Source organism: Mycteria americana, chromosome Z (genome assembly GCF_035582795.1).
Source record: "Mycteria americana isolate JAX WOST 10 ecotype Jacksonville Zoo and Gardens chromosome Z, USCA_MyAme_1.0, whole genome shotgun sequence".
NCBI lineage: Eukaryota > Metazoa > Chordata > Aves > Ciconiiformes > Ciconiidae > Mycteria > Mycteria americana.
In genome coordinates, this window is record NC_134396.1 from 54,783,070 (window position 1) to 54,807,870 (window position 24,801).

The 24,801-nt window shown below is 35.5% G+C and overlaps 1 protein-coding gene across 2 annotated transcripts in view; it reads right to left on the reverse strand.

Moving 5' to 3' along the window:
• FBXL17 (F-box and leucine rich repeat protein 17) overlaps positions 1-24,801 on the reverse strand; it is a 303,097-nt gene that overhangs the window by 76,366 nt on the left and 201,930 nt on the right. For both annotated transcript variants that reach the window (XM_075527088.1, XM_075527089.1), the window contains exon 7: positions 24,463-24,539. In XM_075527088.1, the coding sequence (XP_075383203.1) occupies positions 24,463-24,539 (77 nt within the window). The remainder of the gene's footprint in view (positions 1-24,462; positions 24,540-24,801) is intronic.

Below are 24,801 nucleotides of genomic sequence, written 5' to 3' on the forward strand. Positions count from 1 at the left end.
ATGCCCTTCCTCCTTCATCCTAGAAACATAATCAACCATGGAACTAGAACAAATTAACTTTATTATGGAACCAGAACAAATTAACATGAAGAATACTGTAACCCACTATGTCATTACACCAGAGGTACAAACCAATTCCTTCTCATGCAGTTTTGCAAATGTCAAGTTTCTTTTTAACCACACGGACAATTTTAAATCGAAAGTGTCAAAAAGGAAATGACTAAAAAATAAAACATTGCACCCCAGTTTCACATGAAACTAGGTCTATCCATGTGAAACAGGTTTATCACAAATTCTTGTAACAGGATAAAGATGACTGATAAACTTCAGTGACCAAACTAATTGAAAAAAGATGTCTCAGTCTTGTCATCAGATTTCTGTTTTTGAAAGATTTCTACACACCTCTGTAGCTGATATATAAGGGTGTTTAGGGATGATGAGCCATTTACTTTTGGCATCAGGCTGTTATGGCACATTGCCAGCTGTCTCAAGAGAAAACTAAAAATCCAGTACATGAGGTACAGACGGTGTAGCTATTCTTGGGTTACCCTGGAGAACAGTCTGACTCCTCTGAAGTTGTGTCATTCCTTGATATGTTAGAGACTGTCCTAGGAAGCATCTCAGTTTGGCCTCTTGAGCTTCTTCCACTTTTACATTACGAACTATGTAGTAATGTGGCAAACAGCACTACTTAACATTATTTTTTTATTGATAGAAATCAGCTTTTCCAGGTTTATAGACAATGAATTTGTGTTATACAATATTTCTTTGCTTCCAAAAAGTAGACTGGTATATTACATATTATTTCTTTGCTTCCAAAAAGTAGACAAGGTTAAAGTGAAAAGTTATTTCTGCAGCTGTCCTGGTTTCAGCTGAGTTAATTTTCTTTATAGTGGCTGGTATGGGGCTATGTTTTGGATTTGTGCTGAAAACAGTGTTGATAATACAGAGATGTTTTAGTGGTTGCTGCACTGGGCAAGGACTTTTCAGCTTCCCCTGCTCTGCAGGTGCAGAAGAAGCTGGGAGGGGACACAGCCAGGATAGTTGATCCAAACTGACCAAAGGGCTATTCCATATCACATGACGCCATGCTCAGTATATAAAGCTGGGGAAGAAGAAGGAAGGGGGGACATTTGGAGTGATGGCGTTTGTCTTCCCAAGTAACCATTATGCGTGACGGAGCCCTGCTTTCCTGGAGATGGCTGAACACCTGCCTGCCCATGGGAAGGAGTAAATTAATTCCTTGCTTTGCTTTGCTTGCGTGCACGGCTTTTGCTTTACCTATTAAACTGTCTTTATCTCAACCCTCGAGTTTTCTTACTTTTGCTCTTCTGATTCTCTCCCCCATCCCACCAGGGCGGAGTGAGCGAGTGGCTGCATGGTGCTTAGTTGCCGGCTGGGGCTAAACCACGACAGCAGCTTTTAAGGTATTATTGGAAAACCTACTATTGCATGTGCACATCACTCATATTTTCATAAAGGACCACCTGAACAAAATGAACTGCTACTGTGCTGAGGATAAGTAAGTATGGACAGCCTATATCATAACAGCCTGTATCACTGACAGCAATAGTATTAGCAGTACATACAAAGTAATGGTAGAAGCTGGTCAAATATATACATCAAAATGTAAAACTACTAGAAGCAAAGTTCCCACATATGAGGAACAGACAGGACGCTCCCTACAGAACCTCTACATATGCTTTTAAAATAACTGCTGGTGCCAAGCAGCTAACTTCTGTATAGCTAACTTGTGTGTTGTACTTGTAAGCTGATACACTGCTTATTTAAGTCTTTGTCTTGCTTCCTAGTTCACTTAGCAGATTCTCTTAATCTTTCCCACAGCAAGAAACCAAAACATGAGCAATATTCAGAATAATGATTTAGATATTTCCCAGTATATCCTAGAGGATAAAATAGAAAATATTTCTCATATGGAGCAATACAAGTAGTAACTTAAATAGATAGTCTGCATGTGACACAATCAGAATAAGGGATAAACAATCAGTGGCATGGGTTGGTTGTCCTAGTTAAGCATGATACGTACGGCCAAAAAGGAAAGTTTCAGCTTGCATAAGAAAGCATAGGTAGAAGTATGTATGTATTTGAGATCATGTGCACATGGAACAAAATATCCAAGGACATAGCTGTGCAAACAAGTTTTAAGATGCTACAAAAGGATAGCCCTGGGGTGGCTCTGCATGCAGTGTGCATGCTTACATGGGTAGGAGGGGAAAGGATTACCTAGTCCACACATATTTTTATTCTAAAAATGCTGTTAGACATTTTTCGTAACGGATAATGTTATCTTGACAACTTTGCAAAGCTGTATTCCAGTTATGATAGCCAAAATAAAATATCTATATATAAATTATAAAGAGTATATTTATAGAGACTATTTGATAAGATCTGCATTGAAAACTGTATAACTTGTTGAAAATCACTATCCTCCACTTTAAAAAAGCCCAAACTGTCATACATCAAAACCAATATTAACTGAAACAAAAACCAAGATACAAAATTAATGTCAGCTACTGAGTTCAAGACATCTAAGCACAGACATCTATGTTTTTATCTTTGGTTATTAACTCTGTCAGTTTCATTGTACCTCAGATTATATCATTATTTGAAAACATGCAAGTCAATAATTGCTCTAGTACACACTCCATGTTTCTCTGCTTTCTGACCTAAGAAGTAAATGTTTCTAGTACTTGCCCAGTGCTTGGACTACATTTTATAACAACAACATTTATAAAGTAAAAAAACATCATGAGGAGACAAATCATCTGGAGCTGTGTATGTAACGTGTTCACATACACTTGCTATAAGGCTATTAAACAAACAATCAAAGAAGCACCACACATAACTAGTAGTATTCTTATATGTAGCAAATACAAGCATTACTTTCAGATAATAGTTAAACTTGCATTTAAAGCCACCTCTATTCATAGCAGCTGGTACTTCAATATTTTCCTGAACAGGGATGCTCTCCTGAACTGTGTTTGCAATAAACAGAAGTAGGACTGTTGACGTTGGTTTGTGAACACAGTGCATGAAGACATTTAGCTTTAATAATTTTTTTCAACTGCTAAAAAAAGTCCTGAAAACAGCTTGTTTTCTTCAATACCAGATAAATTGCTACCTCAGTATAGATCATTTATCTGTAAGAAAAATGTTTCCAACAATACTAGAAATTGGTCTTTTTCTTTGCTAGTTCAACAAACACTTTTCTACTTGCCTAAATCATATGGCAGAAATCTGCTGAAGAATCACTGCATGTCTGGAAAACTTTTCCATTCATGGAAGTATCTCATCACAATTACCAGACTGCTTATTTGATAAAACCATCATCCTATTTGTCAATTTAATACATCTGTATTCCCTAGAGTCTATGAGATATTAAAGTGATACAATCAAAACACTGCTGACCAGTTAAGTTACAATTTCATTTTAAAGCTTTGTTTAAGGGGTTTAGACTTTACCCTGGCAAACGCTGTGACAGCTGTTTGTAAAAAAAAGACCATCAACAACAAAATACAAATTCTTCAGCAAAATCTTTTATGCACTTAAAATTAAAAATGTTATAAAAAGGTTTCATACTCGGTTAACTATTTCCTTTTGTATCTTCTCTTCCAGTTTTCATGTAGCTGCGTAAGATTTCCTAATGAAAGTTAGAAAGGTTTTATTATTCATAACACAGAAACATTCCTTTAAAAAACATAATGATTCCAACCTATAGAAGACTTTGCTCATTATGTGCTAGGACTAAGAGATGATATTAAACCATTCTGTTACATATGAAGTAGGTCAGACTGTTGCCTTACAGGTGGTCCATGATACCGTATCGATCCAGAAGGTACAGGACAGTTCTACAATTCTTCTGGTTTGCCTACCTAGGAAAGCTATAGCAAAATAATTCAGGGTATACATTTAGTAATTGTACTTTATGCTTCATTAACTCCTTGAGTAGACAATTATCCTACATCTCAAAGTATGCATAATCAGTCTTGTTTCACATATAGAGAACGTAAAGCATTTAAAGCTCCTTGAATAGCACAGGGAAAGTACTAGTAACAATAGAGGACATACACTTTATATTATGTAAGTTAGAAGAGATATAAATAACCCCAAACATCAAATTTTTATTCTTTTTTTCTCCTAGGAAGAAGTAGAATAAAGGGAAAAGTGACAGCAGTCAATTTTGGCATCTGTATTTCCCAGTAGGTAACAAGACTGCGAAGACAATTCGAAAGCAGAGAAGTAGGGTAGATTACACGTTAAAGCACAATTTAATTTTTTTTAATCATGTCATATATTCTATACCTCCTCCTCTCTCCCCTCCTCCACCTTCCTTTAAATAGCTCTTGCTTCTTCAAAATTTTTCTCTCAATCTCTGCCTTTATTTCTCCATAAGGCTTGATTCTGCCCTTCTTCTGACCTACTCTGGTACATAAAGCCCAAAATTACTCTCAACAGAGAGAGAAAACTGAATCCTATTTTTCACTAACTCCTTGAGTAGACAGTTATTCTGCATCTCAAAACATGCATAATTTGTCCTTCCTACCAGAGGCAGTAAAAGAGAAATCTAGGAAATGGCATCACCCACATGAAGAGAGGCTGAGAGGAAGTCAAACATGCAGTAATAGCGGGCAGGAATGAACAAACTGACTAAAAAATACTCACTGCATGAAGAAAAGACTAGAAACTCAGGAAAATGTTCTACTTTGCACAGACAACCATGAAATCACGGTAGGCAGGCTTGGATTTTATGTCAAGGCATAGGGACTTCAGAACTGTGCTACCACTGCAATAGACAAGAAGATATAAAGACCTGAAGAAGAAAAATTTTCAGGGTTCTTCCAATCCCATCATTTAAAGCAACCTTATCTTTCAAGTGTAAAAACCAAAAGAACCTACTTCATTATTAATTTTGTTACAATTCTGCAGTAAGCCAAAGAGTTACAAAAAGGAGGAGTCTTGGCCTGATAATTAATGCAGAGCTTAGCAGGCAATAACAGATGTCAGTTTTGAAGACAATAGAGAAACACTTAGGCAGGATGAATGACTGGTTTTGTGCCTGTATAGTGTAGCTGACATCTGGGACTATGAAAATAGTGTTTTCCAGGTACAAACTATCATGGTCTTTCTCATGAAAACTGCCTGCTGCTTTATATCTTATGTTCTAATGCTTACTTATTTTGCTGGCTGAGAGGGATTTGATAAGCTCCAAATAATTCTAGTCATCTATGATATCCAAAAGCAAAACTTCAGGAAGCCAATTTCTATGAAGCAGAGAAAATAAATCCCTCTCTCTGCTGCTCATATTTTTCAGTCCTGTCCTGGTGACTCCTCTCTGACTAATGCATTTGCAAAGCTTCTTACATTAGGCTGCGTGCATTTTTCTTTGTGAAGTGGTGACTCTGCAGGTCATCTTGCCTAATTTGGAGTCTAAAGCAGACATGTATTTTGTGCATAATTTTCCCTGTTTATTTGCTGCCAGACAGCTTGAGGCTTACCTGTGCCTACAGGACAGAAAAGATGTCTCCTGGACCTCGACAGACAGAGAATTATTTCCCAGGTTCCTTTCAATGGAGAGAGTTTTTCCTACTATTTAACACCTTCCTATACTAAGTTTTCCTTTGTTCATGAATCAAACTAGAAAGAAGCTTTTAGTTCTCTGTTTAAACTATTAGAGTAACAGATCAATTTGAGAGCTTTCTGGATCACATCACTTTTATATGCATTTTTTATTCTCAATCTTCATTTTCCCTTTAAAATGTCACTCTGACTACTTATACTTTATAAAAGCAATGCATACTTTCATAATTACATAAAACAGCTCCAAGTATATTATGTATCCCTACCACAAATGCAGTTATTTTTCCCACCTAACTTAGTTTTATGTAATTTTAGCCTATCCTCTCTTCAGAAAGAACAATGAATTGGTGCCAAAGATTCTAGACAGAGCAACAAATATTTTATCAATCAATATTGCTCTCTTGGTGCTCAGATGCTATTTGGATAGAAGTGTTTTAAAATGTCTGTTAGCTAATTCCCCTTTTAAACTGACAACCCTGATACTCACAAGAAGCTCACAGAACAGCTTTCAAATGCTGGATGACACAAACAGTATTTATGAAATCTGCTTAAAAGTTGTATGCCCAAGAGTTTGTACAAAACCCATAAATACGGTATGTAGTTTTAATCAGATTACTGATTTTCTAGTCATGAAAACCACATGTAAATATTTAAGACAGTACTATGTACCTGTTATTCTATTGCTGTTTGCAAACAGATACAAAACCCAATTTCAGATGCATTCTGTCCCCACTATCACAGTTAAAATGTGAAAGTATTTGTTTTGCTTGCTCCTGCCTAAGAGGTAGGATGGAAAACAGGAACTTGGAAAAGGTAAATCTAAGTACCAAATATTGAAATCTGAAATTAGACATGAGCATGGAGCTGGAAAGAACAACTTAAAAAACTAAGTTTCTCTCTCATCACAAAGCAGCCATTTTTGAACAGGGGATTCTTAGGCTTCAAGAATAAATTAAAACTGAGGGCACAGGGCATATCTGAAGAATAAGCGGTTTATATCTACAAAAGCTAAGACAATTTCCTACCAATATGCAGGTAACAATGGCAAATTAGAGAAGCTGTAATTCGAAAACAACAACAACAAAGAAAGCAATAGAGAGGCAGCAGAAATGCTTACTCTATAAACTACGTACTTGCTGAACAAAAATGTGTGGTAAAGGTGATGTTTGTAATGCCACTGTAAATTGAAAATAGAGATGGACATCTATTATAACTTCCAGTCTAAGGATATAAAGACAATAGAGATTCTTCATATCTAGCCACACAAAGTTACTTATTAAAATCATAGAATCATAGAATCATTTAAGTTGGAAAAGACCCTTAAGATCATTGAGTCCAGTTGTAAACCTAGCACTGCCAACTCCACCACTAAACCATGTCCCTAAGCACCACACCTACACGTCCTTTAAATACCTCCAGGGATGGTGACTCCACCACCTCTCTGGGTAGCCTGTTCCAGTGCTTGACCACCCTTTCAGTAAAGAAATTTTTCCTAATATCCAATCTAAACCTCTCCTGATGCAACTTGAGGCCATTTCCTCTCGTCCTGTCACTTGTTACCTGGGAGAAGAGACCAACCCCCACCTCACTACAACCTCCTTTCAGGTAGTTGTAGAGAGCGATAAGGTCTCCCCTCAGCCTCTGCTTCTCCAGGCTAAACAACCCCAGTTCCCTCAGCCACTCCTCTTAAGACTTGTGCTCTAGACCTTTCACCAGCTTCGTTGCCCTTCTCTGGACATGCTCCAGCACCTCAATGTCTTTCTTGTAGTGAGGGGCCCAAAACTGAACACAGTATTTGGGGTGTGGCCTCACCAGTGCTGAGTACAGGGGCACGATCACTTCCCTAGTCCTGCTGGCCACACTATTCCTGATACAAGCCAGGATGCTGTTGGCTTTCTTGGCCACCTGGGCACACAGCCGGCTCATGCCAGCTGTCAACCAGCACCCCCAGCTTTCCAGCCACTCTTTTCCCCACGTCTGTAGCGTTGCATGGGGTTGCTGTGACCCAAGTGCAGGACCCGGCACTTGGCCTTGTTAAACCTCATACAATTGACCTCGGCCCATCGATCCAGCCTGTCCAGGTCCCTCTGCAGAGCCTTCCTACCCTCAAGCAGACCAACACTCCTGCCCAGCTTGGTGTCATCTGCAAACTTACTGAGGGTGCACTCAATCCCTTCGTCCAGATCGTTGATAAAGATATTAAACAGAACTGGCCCCAATATTCAGCAGGCCTAAAGTGGAAGAATAGCTAAAGAGTTTATGAATGTAAATAGTTGAATTTACAATAGTCATGAAGAATGAAAAAAACCTAAGTGTCTTTCTGTAAATTTCTGACTCCAATATCCCACCACTGCATGGCAATGTTCTTTCTGACAGTATTTGTACCAGTTTCTAGAATATTCTCTTTCTTCAAAATACAAAAATCTTTTTTTTCTTAAGAAAAAAATACTTTGCAAGCACACAGAACTTTAAAACCAAATGAATACTGGCTCTACAATGCATCAGGCAGCAAGAGGTTCCATGGCTTCAGAACACAGATCTGGCTCTCTGTAACTTTTCTTCTAAACTGTTAGAAACACCTATTTTATGAAGCATATGATTCTAAGAAAAGCTTTTGAATATGTGATGCATATGTGTCTTTGTCCAAATTGGTACCATTTTCTAGTTCTCAGTCTTCACCTGGAAAAGAAAGAATTTAATCACAGTAGAGATAAGGCTCATTTAAATGTTTCAATTTGGGGGGCGAGATGGCATGCTTATTCAAAGCACTCTTACATACTACATTTCTGGTAGCAATAGAGAAGCTGAATGGGTTGGGAATTAACACTCTTGTACAGGGAAAAAGCAGGATAAGGGCACGTGCCTGTGTGTGTATTCTTTTCCCCAAGCAAAGAGGGGGCCTGGGCATCCCCTAACCCTCGCTAAGACCCTCTCCCTACCCCTTCCACTCTAACATCCATACCTGCTATTCCTCCTATTCCTGAGATAAAATTATCTATGCTTTAATACATGAGTACTTTCCAACCCAGGAACCCCCTATTCCCCAATTTTCTTGAAGGTCTCACCTCAGAGCTCCCCATGTCACAGCCCACATTCCCCTGGCTGAAACTATGTCCTGTCTCCATGTGGGCCAGTCAAACTGCTGGAGTGATCAAATCCCTGGACCACTCTTCTCCTCCATTATTCCCAAGGGCCACCAGCACCTATTAGTGACTTCTAGGTGAGCCTGCTATCCTGCTAGGCCCTTCAGATAAAAAGTGGTTTGGTCCTTAACTTTGCAAGAGATTGAAAATACCTATGCTGCACTTCTGAAAACATCAGGAATGTGAAAAGAGGCCAGGTCTAGGTAAGAGGGCACCTACAGTAGCATTCCTCATACAAAGTGACTGAAATTCAGCAATACATATCCAAAATTTGCAATGGCCAAAGTTAACTTTTGATTTTTTTCATTTTTTTCCCAAACATTCTGGAACATAACAGTGAAGGCTGATGTCTCCAAAACAGATCAACATTGCCTCGAGACCATCAACAGAGTTGAAAGTTACCATAAATTCTGTATTCAGTGCAGCAGAATTTGAAAATATTTTACATAATCTATTAAAACTTTGAAAAGCAGAGAGCATCTTTTCTGAGTTCCAGAACAGATCAAGGTTCCAGCTGACAGCAAAAAATCCAAGGATTTTTTCCCTAAACCGTGGCTGCACATATTATTGCTGTGACTGATTGGTTTTATTTTGAATTCTTTTGCTTTTATTCCCATACATCTAAAGCTGCTTTTATTCCCTATGTGATATCATCAGATGTTCAAGATTTAAAGTCTATGTCAGCAAAAAAACCAACAAGGCTTTCCATCTTTCACAATCTGATGTGCACCAACTCTCATTCAACAAAAGACCCGTCAGTAGCTCCATTATCAAGTACAGTAGTAATAAGCTTAACTTTCTGTGTGCAGTTCTAAGCCACTTCCCATAGGAACTACACAAATGCTTCTTTGTTAAATCTTGATTCAAGATTATGGACTTTTTATCTGCAAACTGCAAGGTGCTTCAAAATCCCTAGTACTGGAATCTTTGGTAATCAGATGAGTGACAATACACAAAGTTGCAACTATGATGATTAGAGAATCATGAGCATCTTACATAAGGAAGAGAGCATAGATGTGTTGATAGGTAATTTCACCCATCTAAAGAAAGAGCTATGTGTACCTATACTAAAAAAGTATTACAGGGTTTCTGTATGTTATCTGAAACAATCAATCTTTCCACGTGACCCATATAATTAATTAAATCTCCATGAACAGGGGAACTGGGTTCTTGTATGATGGGTTGTATCATTAGTCCCCACAGCTTTCAGAATTACCTTTTTTTTTTTATTTATTTATTTTTAAATACCACAGAGCAGTTAGATACCTCAATGATATTCAGGCACTTTGTAAATTTGAAACATGTTTTGTGCCTGCACATTTCATATATCTTTCTCAAAATTGTTTACAATTCAAGTATTGTTATTTGTTTGTTTGACACTAGCAGCAATGTTTACAATTGCATGAACAGAGGTAAAAATAAGAGGGCACACCTAATTTAAGCAGTCCATTTCCCTTCCATTAGAGACCTTCCTCTTCCTAAAATCAAATTAAATGGTATTATGCATTACCAGAAAGTAATCAAATTGTACTTTATTTACCAGAAAGACTACATTGTTGACATTTTTATTTTGATTTTAAAGATAACAGGAATGCACAAAATGTTCAACTGCATTGTAAGTCAAATATGTAAAAAAATTACTTTAAACTGCTATTTAATCTTCCTTCTTTTCCCTTAAAGACATCCTTGTAAGATGTGTACTATTTCTGTACTCGAAAGACAATTTTTCAATTACGATTATTTAAGAAACAAATATAAAGAAAGAGCATTCATCCAAGGTATATTTTCTGTGTGCATGTTTGTACATGCATGTGCAGTTAGGGTGAAACGCATACAAGTACAACGCAAACACATGGCTGTTGGCAAATCCCTCTACATAAGATCACAAAAAGATTTTGTGCAGATACAAAGCCTTTGTATCTTTTAGCCTCTTTTAAAAAAACCATGCAAAACCTCACTGGTCATAAATCATAGCTCATAAGAAAATATGGATTGCAGAGGGTATAGAGACCTCTATGAATTAGGTTTCTTTCAGTTTGCAGTCTCTATTAGTTTCAAGGTGTACTTGTATATTTATTTATTAAAGGACAAAATAGATTTCTTTTTTTCTTCTTTTTTTCACAGTAGTAACATTTGATCAGAATGGTTCCTTAATCCTCCACCTTTAATTATCTGACAGGAACACAGCATGGTAGAGAAAACAAGTTCTCTTCATATAAAATTGTTGAACTACATCTAGGAAAAATAAAGAACTGATTTGTCCCTAAGCTACCAAAGAGAAACAAAAGAGATCATTTATGTAAACAAAATGAAATCTGTTGGTATTATCATTTCTTTCAGTGACAGACACAAGCATCACTTCAAGGATTTACAGGCAAAAAATGGATACTTCAATCCAAGATTTGGATTGAGTAAGTATACTGGTTAGAAGCTTCCGAAAGTATCACCCTAAATAAAGTACCTCTTTTCCACTGAAAATTCCCTATCAACATGTTTTTCCACTTTCTCAGCATATACAGGAACCACCATGATCTGAACAGTCCTGTGCGGACCCAGAAAGAAAGAACAAAGTCTTCCATTGAGTCATTCCAATACCAGGCTCAAAGAACTCCTAACATGTGCCGGTGCCACCAAATCCAACACAAAACACACCAGCCACCGTCACTCTGATTGATGAATGTGATGTAACTAAAATGCAGAAATCAAAGAAAAGGGAGTGAAATCTTAAATATGTTACTGCGCTCATTTTTCCTTAAAAACGTAGCTCCAAATAACTACCCATTTAGTGTCATCCATCCACCTGGCCATCTGAGGTACCCAAAAACTTGAAGGATACCATGTTCTCAGTCAGCAGTTCTGGGTTCCTCTATGTGACCAAGTTCCTAAAACTTAGGTGCATCAATTCCACTTTTGGACATCATTAGTTATGACCCCGACTCTCCAAGTTTGGGTCTGGAAATAGCTTCCAAATTCTGTTACACTGTTTTTGTTCCTTCTTAACGCTAATCAAAAAAAACCCTGGTACACTAAGTTAGACATCAAAGTTTTATGGTGGTAGAAGAAAAGACAAAGAGCCAACTGTGTAGACTAACAGTAAAGGTTACATTCCATTGCTATTTTCCACTTCACTGGTCAAAAGAGGAACAAACCTCTGCTTCCAGGGAAATAGCAGGGATTCAGATGAAAAGTAAGCGGAGTATAGGAGACAAACAATACACATAGTTTGTGATTTGTTGCACCACACCAGCAACTGGGTTAAGTTAATTATGCTATGCGTCCTTTTACTAGGCTTTTACCCGTTAAGTACTATGATCTCCTCTCTTTCACTTGTCATAACAGAGATGCTAGCAGCAGAGCTAGTAGGTTAGGGCGTTAGAGAACTTTAACATGTATTGCTGCTCAAACATAAGGAGTTTTCCTTGCTGTGTTTGCTTTCAAGACAAAATGAAACTTAAAGAACTTGTGATTTACCAACATGAAAATACAGCAATATCCAAGCAGCCAAAAAAAACCTTTTACTTTTTTTCCAATATCCCCACTGGTTTAAAACAAAGCTAGAGGCAACAGTGTCATTGACTTTTAATAATATTTCAATGTAACTGCAAAAAGAAAGCAAATATAATTAATTCACAAGGCATTAGTTTTTTTCTCTAAATAATAAGTTAATAAGTTAAAACGAAATAGTGAAAAAGTACTCGTGGCCTAAGGAAAAATTCATTGTGATAAATATGCAGCTTAAAAAGCTCCTGATAGGAAAAGCCATTGGTTGGCTAACTAAGAAATAGAAAGTTCTTTTTATGAGTATTTGTTAACATTTGTTGAGTTCCAATTTTATTAAGTTCTAAGTTCATTTCAAATGCAAAAATAACACATATTTCTTCTTCAGACAAATACACTACTGCGGTAAGATCTGCGTTGTATTGGTGTTTATGAATCAAAGTTGACTCATGAGCTCACCTAAAGATGTAACAAGGTCAATGACCACACAGTGTGGCTTGTGAGGTTTAGGTTGGGCATTAGGAAAAAAAAAAAAAATCTTTAGGACTGTAAGTGCAGCACTGAAACGTTGTCCAGAGACATGGTGGAACCTCCGTCCCTGGAGGTCTTCAAGAAATAGCCAGGCAGAGCAACAGTGGACCTGACCCAGGGCTGGTGACAACCCCAGTTGGAGCACAAGGCTGGACTAGATGACTCACAGAGGTCCCTTTCAATCAAAATTTCTATGATTTTTTGATCATACTGTACAAATAGTTTGGCTAATGTTCATGTTCAACCTCTAATGCAGCAAGGCCTAGAGCTCTGAGAAATTCTTACAAACCATAAATGAGCTGATGAACAACTCTAATTTCATCCTTGACAGTTTGTTTCCTGGTTGCTTGCTAAACTTCAGGAGAGTAATTTTTTAAAAAGCAAGTAGTTATTCTAGGATGCTTTCTTTGTATGTGAGTGAGTAGCCAACTTAAGATAGCTGATGTGCTTAAACTGAGAAAATACTTTCATTTAAATTGCATTAACTCAGGTACCCGAAAAGCAAGATGCACAAACCAATTATTTAAGAAAACACAGGTAAGGGACTGTTAACTGCTAGCACTGTTGACAAGTTGGTGTTCGTTACCATTTTAAGTTGGTACCAATAAAAATGAGCTAGGGTTTTTAAACATAAATTTGACACTAGACTATTATTACTAATGTAGGCCTACAGATTTAATCAAGGAACGTATATGCTTCCATACTTGAAGCAGAGAGAGATGCTGCTACTACGTCTTCAAATTAAAATGGTTTATGCAAAACATAACCTACAATTTCTGTGCTTTCAAATTTTGCTAGTATGGAAAATTTCTTTTTCATTTCATCTTTATTGTAATATCCATATATGGCAGAACTACCAAGTTCCTAAAGTTCCTGAGTTCCTAAAATATAATGCAGTTGCATCATGTATAACATAAATTCTATTTAAAAAGTTAAAAACCCCCAACAAAACACTGACCTGGACAAAAAATAAAAAGTATTAATATCTTCAGATTACTGAAAAGTTTTAGAAGTTTGTAAAACTTGATCATTATCTCTAGCTAATAACTTTCAAACATTCACAATATTTGTATTCTTTTTTAAAGTATCTAAACAGGTTGACATCATGGAAGTTATTTTATTTATCAGTTACAAATTATGTATAAAAATGAACAGAAGAAACCAAATTGCATATTTTTAAAAAAATCATATGTATAAAATTTGTTTTCTTACATTATTCAAGAATTCCCTTTATCCACTTTTATTCCTTTCTCTTTGTATTAACAAACTTGTACCTATATACATTTGGACATATTTTACTATGCATCTGTATTAGGCATCTTGTAATTAGAAGTAATATGGTTCTATGTATAGTTAAAAATTAGGGTTGATGGCACCAAGCCAAAGAGAACTGCAAATAAAGCAATCTTGTCTAAGTGTTTTGGAAAGATACTTGACATTTCAAAAGCTAAAATGATCCCACTTGACTTATGAGGAACTAAAATACATACCTTAAAAGCTACTTTGAGACTAATTTTTTATAGAAAATTCTTCAAATCTTTGAAGCTGACCAAACTAAAATTTTTATGTCAATTTACTGATTTTTGAAAGCACAATGCCTTCAGATTATTGCCTTTCAGGTTATTTATGAAGTGAATCATGTCCCCAACATCAGTAATAGAACAGTTTCTACACTCTCTTGTACTGTGGTGTGGAAAGAGTTTACAGTTTACAAAGACATGAACTTCTTTGTATACTTCATTACAGAGGTAAAAATCAAATGCTTTTGTCACAGCAAAGCTAACCCAGAGCCACCACAATTAAAGGAATGCAGAGCAGAAGTACCACTCATTCCACTTCGCTACCTAACATAAGATATATTTTGGATGCGCCCTCTGTTCTTAGACAAGTTGATAAAAAACCACGTTATTAGAATTTTTATTACTCCTTTTGCTGTTGACTCATAATTCATGTTTCAAACTAACATGAATAAAAAAATGATACAGTCTCTACTTCCTGATATTTAAATATTGGGCCACAGATGCCATACTTAAACATAACAGATCTATTAATGTATATACATAATGAGGCCTCGGTAATATGCCACAAGGCAGAGATGCAATAGATTTAGAATTTGTTTTCATATTCTCCTTGCCATTCTTAAAAACATTTAACCATTGAACTGTTTTTGTTAAGCATGTTCATTTTTTTATTAAAAACATAAGGCTCTAAACCAGTATTTACCATATTTCTGTGATATTAGCCATGTGGTTTTACTTCTATTCTAGTGAACTACCTCAATATCTTAATCAGTATTTTTTCAGGCATTTAAAGAAAAATAATAGTTTCTAGGTATTCAGTCTCTTTGTGCAATCCTTGAGACTACAGAACTGATTAAAAGAATAGAATCATTTTTTTCTTAAATTTAGGCACTCAAAATAATTGCATTATTAGTACCTCCATGAAGTATTTCATATATTTTTTTAAGGAAGGCAGAGAGTCAGATTATGCAAAATGAGCCTTCAGTAATCTGACTATTACTGGAATTCAACAACTAGCCAAGATAATTTAGTAAATAGAATATCGAAAGGCAATCCTACTACCAAAAAATAGTATTTTTAAAGACTTAACTTAGTTTGAGTAATTATGTTGAAACAACTATATTACTTGCTAAGAAGTTTAAACAACAGTTATCATATTTAAGCACTCTGAATGGAAATCTCCCTTATGGAAGCCGCCTGAAGAAAATAATCACTTTTACTTAGGCAACTCTGAAGTAACATACTGATTTTAAAATGTAATTTGTTCAGATATATTTTATAGTGCATTAAAAAGGGGATCAGAAAACTGGCTTTAGAATTTAGAAGCAATAGATTGCAACTGCAAACTAGCACAGCCACTTTAAAATGTGGTGCAACTCTTTACTTGTACGATTACATATATCAAGCAGAGTTTTGTATCATAACTGATTAAATGGAAAAAGACTTAGTCAATTCCTTTTTTTTCCCTTTTGAGTTCTGTTTTCTCTCACTTAAGAAAAATACAAATGTTGCTTTTAAATTTAGAATTATGACAGGGACCCTTAAATAATTTCCACTGAGACTAATACTAGGTTTTATAAGAACAATTTTAAATATAGCTAATGTATGGATTTTTTGAAGTATACTGGTAATTGCTACTCAAAAATAAAGTGGTTTAGGGGCAAATTTTAAATTAATTAAAAAGTTCAATGAATTAAATATAAAACTGGACTATAGTAACAGTGTGTTAATGTGAGTCATTACTGGTGTTTGTCAGAAAATATTAAATGCTTTAAACGTTTAAATTATATTATATTCTAACCAAGCCAGAAATAGATTCATGTTAAATACAAGTTTCACAGTTGCTTTTAACACGTAAATCTACCTCGGACTGCAAATCAAATGTTCTGTTGGGAATGCTATTCTCCATTGCAGTGTGAAATTAACAGATTTCAAATGAAAGTTAAGACAAAAATGTAAAACTAAATACTTTTCTTTGGTAGTTTTGGGGGTTTATCAAAATACAAAACCAAATTGCAATGACCCTAATGTGATCATAATTACATAGTTTAGATGTAATTTTTGCACTTTATTATTTTGCACTTTATTGTTTATTGTTTATTTTGCACTTTATTTGTTTATTTGCACTTTAAAGCAGTCTTGAGCTGCAAACAACAAGTTTTTAGATATAATAATTTCAAAAATATTTTTGCTGTGTGGTAGCTCACTGAAGAGGCACCTAGCACACTGTTTTCAATACAGGGGTTAACATGTGCACTGAAGGAATAAAGCTTTATGTTATTTTTTAAAGGTCATATAAAACAGGAAATACAAATATCACAAGAGAACAGAAACAGGGTCCTGGGTTAAATGAAGGTTCAGTGTCGTAATATAGTTTCCTAACACAGTAAATACAGCAAATGAATAAACAAGAAACTGAAAATGTATTTCTGGCAATATAGGCAGAGGTTGTGGCCATTTCAATTTTTGTTATATCAGAAATGAGGTGCATTTTTCCAAAGATTAAGTGAAGCACCTCTCTCTAGAGATAAAAAAGCACAAAATTAGCTTTCTGTTATGATTGATAAACGACTGCCAAGTTTGTCACCAAAGAATCAAAATAACAACCCAAACCACTAAGTTTCCTGCAGAAGAAATTAAATTAAAACAACAGTACCTGTGGATCTCTGTACAAGACAAACCAAACCTGAAGTACAACACATCTCTGTTTTCCACATTTTGAACAACCAGCCAGGAACAAACTGTGTATAAATCATAGGCTTCTTCTCTGTTCATCTTGATGATTCAAAAGTGCATCTACATCCAGCTTCCTCCAACTGGCTATTATATCACATTATTTTTAAGGGTACAGGTCAAGGGGGAGAACCCACCTTCTAGTAAGACAAAAAATAGTTTGGAAGTTTGTCTCATCTCATTGTTTAAAAAGAAAATCCTTTATTATGTACTGTAAAACAAAGGATTTGCAACTATCTGTTATTTGACAAATACGCTTTTGCAGTAATTTATCTCACTGTACGGGTCTTGAAGATGCATGGTGGCATGTCAAATGAACTTTTAAAGAAAACTGCATGGAATTTTTGTGACATTGGGAATACTGACAAAACTTACACAAAGAAAATTTGTTTTTTGATAGTTATGAATTATATAGGGTGCTGACAGATTGTTCAAGGGCTCTTTTCTGCTTCAGGGATTACTTTTGATAGAGTTTTAATTTGACTTTTCCTTATTAACAATTCTACTGAGAACTCCAGATAGGTGACTAAAGTTATCTATCCACTCCTTGAACACTCTTAACAGAACTAAAGAAGATGTCCTCTGATAGGGTTCCAATCCCAAAATACATGAGTATACAGTTATCTTTCCTCACATTAACAATCCTCTTGGTTTCAATGTCAACAGGATCCCTTACGGAAATAAAATTAGCTATAAATACATGCAAGGCTGTATATGAACGACTACTGCAAACTAAAACAACCATATAAAAGGAATATAAAAACATCAGAACAAACAAGTTGAAAAACATCCTTACAAAAGCTGTACACTCTATATATTCCTAGCTAGAGGGAAATGTACAGAGGTTCTGAAATACATGAAAAGAATCCAAATCTTTACTCTGCACACTCTAACATAAACAATAATGCCATTTAAATGGAGGAAGGGATAGTAAGTTATACTGTGTATTGCTGCTTTGTTAAACTACATAAAACTCTGTAACTCACCTCTATTGCAAGAATAAGCTTTCACTGATCCTTGTAATTACCAGAGTTTCTATAGTAATATTTGCTTCAGAATTCTGAAACAATGAACATTTTAATATAAAAGCAAACAAACCCACTTTATTAGCTGCTAGAGATTTTGTCAAAGGAAGTAAGTATCATTAATGCATACAACAGGGTACAGATTGCTTACCACGTACCTATTCTTCAGGTGATTAATTCTTACAGTCTACTGGAGTTAAAGTTGCAGCCTATCCACAGAAAAGGAACCTTAAAACTAAGCAAACCCCCTCAAAATTTGGCACTAAACATCAACAATCCTGCTAATTTACTTCAGTAAGTTCAGGTTTCTGAATAATTAAGTAGCAGACAGAAAGTACAGAGAAAATGCTTTTGTGGAAAGGAAGAAAAAATAATTTTGTAAGAAAGCAATATATATATATTCTTTTTCTTTCATATGTATATAGCAATAAATATACAAAGTAATTAGGTAATATAATAACATAAACTTACATATATACATAACATACATAATAACTAAAGAAGATAACAGAGGCCCTGGTCCTTAAAAGATTATCTGTACACTTATCTACAAGCATAAACATAGTTCTCTGTGTGATTACTGTTTGCATGCATTGGGTCATTAAAAGAGTACAAAAGAGAAAGAAATACAAACAGGATAGGAAAATGTAATAGGGGAAAGATTGATTCTGAGAAGAAGGGAAACTTGGAACTCAATATAGCAGGAATTCAAAATCTGAAAGAGAAAATGAAAGCTATATTTATTTAAATGATATAAATTAAGGAAGAGATTGCAAACCAGTAATGTGTGAGGATGAAATCTTTTTAACTCAAAAATGTATTTACTGCCTGTTCCATTCTGTCTATCCATAAATGCTGCATTTATCCCACAAAAAATATATTTCCCATCCGAGTAATACTGTAGAAAAGACATGGTGTTTTAAAAATAGATTTTAAAAGGTTAAAATGAGGAAAAAAATAGTTTTAGTGAGATCAAGCATTAGAGAGATTTGCTAATCCAAATGAGAAGCAGAAATGAAACATTCCTTTGTGAGGAAATACCCACAGTATGCTTATTCTTTATGATTTACATGACAAATGTTAAATATCGGAGAGAAAACGCAAGCAACTCTCACAGGATTTATCTGTATTATTCAGTAGGAAGACCTGATCCCCTGATAATTAAAACATTCTATCTTAAAACAGAAAGCATATGTAGCCTAAATACTAAAACATTAGAGTTTAACAGCATCTTGGAAAACTATTTTAACATTATTAGCTGTATCTCACTTCTCAGAAAAGAATCCATAATCCAATTATAAAGAAAAAAATGCAACTTACAGTTATGTTTTGTCTTGTGACAGTTGGACTTGACTCAGTATAAACACTTATTCCTCCAGACATCTACTTTTAACAGCTATGCCCCATCTATAACATTTTAAAATAAAACTATATAATTCAATTATAGTTTGCTGAAACTCGTTTTTTGCTCCAGCAAACATCCTCATAGAAGAAAAACCTTTTAAAAAAAATCATGTGTCCTCAGAGACACTAAATATATCAGTAAATGATGAAAAGAGGCAATATGAAAAAGGAATACTCACAATTTTGGAAAACAAAACCACTACATATCTAGACAGCTTTTTTTCAATATTCAGAATCTCAAAGGCATCAGCAAAATACCACAGTTCATCTCAGGTTGTTGTGCCAAGCATTTAATCTGAAAAGCTTTGTGCAATTATTTTACAGCTAGAAATAGAGACTTTAAGTTAAGCAAAATCCAGGACTACTAGGTAAAGGAAATTCTACAAGACAACTATCAAGACAACTGTCATCTTCTGCAGGTTACTTGACAGGAATCATTATGAAATAAACATATTCCCCGAACTGTGCTAACCGCACTCATGTTAGTGACAGTTTGGGTACTTTGGTTTTTCATAAATTTCTTAAGTGATTTTTCACGGCGCAGCTGTACAAAGTGCTGATTTTGAACGCTTCCTTCAAAACTTTTTTCAAAAGTTGTTTTTTGGTGTTTTTTTTGGGGGGTGGTGGTGTTTGTTTTGTTTTGTTTTGTTTTTCTTTTTCTTTTTCTTTTTTCTCTTAGTGGAATCCTACAATTTAAAGCTTGCCTTGAAATGACTTTCTGCACGTACAGACAAAAGCCACTGGTCTGACTACTTTTCTAAAGTGGAAGTAAAGCATTTCAGACTTTTATCTTTCACTACTGGTAAGAATGCCATTTTTAAGTAATTCTCAGTAAATTTACACTTAACATTACTGCTAGATCAGACCCTTAAAACCTCTAGTCCTGTTTCACAGGCTAGGTTCTTCAAATCTATTCATCTTTGGACACAAAATCTCACTTTTGTGTTTCAGAGTGCATAGTACTCTGCACCATTACAAACTTTATAAGTAATAATTTACTTAAAACAAATTACCAGCACTAAGGATATCAATAAAATCCAGAACTAAAGCATAAAATTGAAAAGACAGTTACACAATTCTGTGTGAGCTTGCTGCCCTAGCTCACAGCTCTACATCTTCACATCAACCTAATTCATTTGACACACAGTCTCCCCACAGCTGAGAAAGCTTAGCTTTCTTACTAGTTACTAGTAAAAGCTTAAATACAACCCCCCCCCTATGTTTAAGTCAAGTGAAGGTTGTGACACAAATCAACAAAAGGCAGGAAATTCAAAGACAACACTGGCAATCCATGCTTAATTCATGATTGTTTAACAAAAGAGCAAAATGATATGAGGAACTAATGTCAGCTTTAACTCACTCTGTGTTCTTGGGCAAACAGGTGTTTACCTCAAAGGTTATACTAATTCAGTCTCTCCTGTCAGTCTAGGTACATTCTAGTGATTTTACTTAGCATTTAACAATGTGCTGGATGTAAAGAAACTTTTAAACCCGTTTTCAGCATCCTAGCATGTTACATTGTAACAAATACCATTAATTAAAAACGGATTTTTAGAAAATTATGCTAGACAAACATAAATAAAGATATCATTTTGTAAACTTTTCAGAAGTAATATATGTATACAACCCCCCCCCCCAAATTAACTATTTTGTAATGTAACGTGAAATAGAGCAATATATTCTTTTTTTTCTCACAAGTTAACAACTCTTAGTACATACACATACTTCAATTCCTCTTTGAATCCCCTCCTGTCTGTCTTTTTGTATAATATAACAAAGCATATTTCTGGGCAGCAAAATGTCAGAGAAAGTAATGCTGCCTATGGCTACATTTTCAGGGTGTAGAGGTTACAAATAAAGAGGCTTCCAAATAAAATGTAGTATTTTAGTGTGCTTTAAAAATACTAATTGCATATAAGCATGTCTATCTGGTAGCTTTGCATACTGTCTTATTGCAGAAATCGGAAAACAAAAGAATGAAATAAATAAAATAACGAAGTTCACACTTCATAATCTTTGCTAGAGTACACGAAATCACCTCACACATACATACCTATAGCATTAATTGAAGGGCAACAATAACAGTTTTTGCTGTAATTATTTTCTTTCTTTACTGCAATTATTATCATTATTTTTGCTTCATTAATGTCTCAAATGATTACAAATTTTGTTGGAAATTAGCAATATTACTTATTTTTTTCCAGTTGAATTGCTAAGCAATTATGATCTTGTCCCAGAGGTCAAAACTCCACTAACTGCTGTAGCATCAAAAATTGTTGTTGAACAGTTTCAAAGAGGGCTTTTAAAATCCTGCATCTGTATTCCATGCCTGAATCTGTACTCCATTAAGCTGCATGAAATCTGGTTACCAGCTCTAGGTATGTTTTAAAAACCCAGTGAAAATGTGTACAGCTGCAATTTAAAGTTGGTGTCAAGATTTTAATTTCCAAAGCAAGGACAATAATGTGTTTCACCCTCGGGATTATCAAACAAAAAAGCACAGTTGCCAACAGCTGTATGCTCCCACCCAGTCATGGCCTCATAAAGCTTCAGACACTACTTACTTCTTGGTGGAGCCTCAACAACTATGAATGTGAAGTTATAAGTCTTTGTAAGACCATGGGAGACCACCTGAATGATCCCACAAGAAGTCAGGTACATTCTTCTCAGCTGATTTCCTCTACTTGCCACAAATACAAACGTGCAGAGGACATGAGGGCTTGAAAAGCCTCTGAGGAAGAGAATGGCTGCTCTTTTCCCTTTGTAGAAGAGAGGCAGCTTCTTTAATGAAGGAAGTTCAACAACAAACTGAGCTCACAGTAAGGAGCTCACTTTTTTAACTTAACAGCACCACAAACAAATGTGGGAAAGTATTCCACTGAAGTACCAGGAAATAAATGAAAAAGGAAGAAAGGAAAAGGGTGAAGCCTGGCTCCACCCTGCAACACTCTTGTTAACCTAATTAATATTCACTTGCTATCACATTTTTAATCTCAGGCAAAGTTTTGACTCCCTTACAAAGCATAAACTATGCTTATAAATTCTACTTTGCTACAGTTTATTTTGAATTTTCAGCTCAGATATCACAAGCAGATGAATATATTTGTCAGGCTGGCATGCTGAGATATGCTGAAGATTATGATGATAATCAATTAGTCTTAATAATGTACCAAAAATCAGTCAGTATCACAGCAGTTTTGCTGGATGTCTTACTGATCCTTATTAGCATAAATAGTCAAATTTGTAAGTGAATAGTAAAACCTAGTATCAACACTATCAACTGAAAATGTTCTCAAAGTCCCAGTAACTGACTGCAAGAATGTTGAATGACTGCAGAATCCAACACATTAGTGACGGGTGAGCCCGAGTCCACAGAAGTCAACAGAAGCTCAGGTGGGATGACTATGGTTCCCAAGTTAATCGTCCAAACTCTACATATATTCTCCACTCATTCATTCTGTGAAACACACTTCCCACTTTTCATCTAGCCATGGACACTTCCTTTCCCCTCTCTCCATTCTTTCATAAGCAAGACTCTCTCTATCCTCAGTGTCTTTGCTTCAGTTTCTCAGTGTCTGTTTCCCTACTTTTGGGAGAAATCCTGTTTTCCTCTCAATAGCTGCAGCCAATGAAGGGTGAAAGCAGTTTGAGAAATTATTGATCCTCAAAATGTGGATTCCATTACTGCCACAATAATTCTTTCTACATGGGTTGTCAAAGTCAGAAGGGAGAAAAGTACAGCTAGTAGATCTATAATACACCAACAGACAGCCTCACTTCCAACTGAGGTCCTGCACCTCTGACCCAATAGCAGTGACAAGAAGCACCTTCATTGTCACTTTGTGTTCTACAGACAATTCCCCTCCCTGAATTTCCAGCAGACAGTTCCATTTCACAAATTCACAAATTCATCTTGGCCAAGTGGTATCAAGCTAAGAAAAACTATGTTTTCAACTTTGGCAAGATTTGTTCTGCACATGGAAATACAAACAACTGCAGACCAGAGAAAATGGTGGTATAGGTCCACACTCCCTCTCCTCTGCCATGCCCCAAAGCTCCCACAAGTGCTATAGCTGAGCTCATGTTCAAATACTGTGGACATGAGGCAAGCTGAACTCTGCAGACCAACATACCCTTGAATGCACCCATGCAAACCCCAGTGAAGTCCAAAATCTAAAGGGAAAAATAAAAGAACTAGTTTGTGACCACTGGAAAGGTAATTTATCACTTTGACATTGTAACTCTTTATAAAAGCTATGGAGAAAAAAAATTTAAAAAGTGAATAAGAAACAAAATAATCAGAAAAGCTGAGATGCACATCTCAAAGATACAGTTTGTAAATCCCACTGAAATTTAGGCATGTAAGTAGGAGATTGACATTTGAGAATTTGGCCTTATTGCAAAAACAAGTATCTTATTTGAGGTCAGTATCTTACTTGAAAAAAACAAAACCAGATAAAACAAAGCAGCTTCTGCAAACATACCCAAGTGTTAAGAAGTTTTCCTACTCCAAATACAAATTCTGTCTCTCTATGTGGCTTATCAGACAGAAAGCCTAATTCCTAAGGTGCTCCTCTCTATTTTATCATAACAGCAGTTTTAAGGGATCGTCAAGTTCATTCAAATTTTATGGCCTACAATAGGCAATCAATCCACACTCATAGCTGCTTAGTTATGCTTTTACAGCACCTAGAAAGCACATGTATTTTTGGATTTTCTCTCAAATGCTCTCATGGTCTCCAGGACAATTCAAAGGGCACTCTACACAGTCTGCCCAGTAACTGTCAAGTCTACAAGGAACACTTTGCAGCACATACATACATTGACTTTCATACTTTTAACCACAGATATTTTTAAGCATGTCAAAACCTTTTTGTACATTTCCTATTTTTATGCATAAATGTTTTGAAAATTTTTAGGTATACGTTTCCAGCACTTTTATAAGATTCCCTGTGCAAAGCTAGTAGAGCTCAATCTTCAAAAAACCAAAGGTATAGGTATATTACATACCATAGTCAGTGATCTTACAGGATACTAAATACAGCTCTTTCAGGTTCCGGCCTTCTTTGGCAATCACCTCCACACATCTGGAAGACACATACAGTAAAATCACAGTTAAAAGACAATAGATCATTTTTAAATAGCAAGAGCACAATCCACAAGTGTAATGTACTGTATCTCAATTTCTTCCTTTTGTGAATTGTTCCATACAATTCACTGAAATGCATATGGCTACATGTATACACTGGAGAAAAATATTATTTTACATTTAATGCTTTTATATCAATATTCCCATAAATCTTTGAATATGTGAGTTGCTTGAAATGTATACAGACAAGTCCTTTGGAA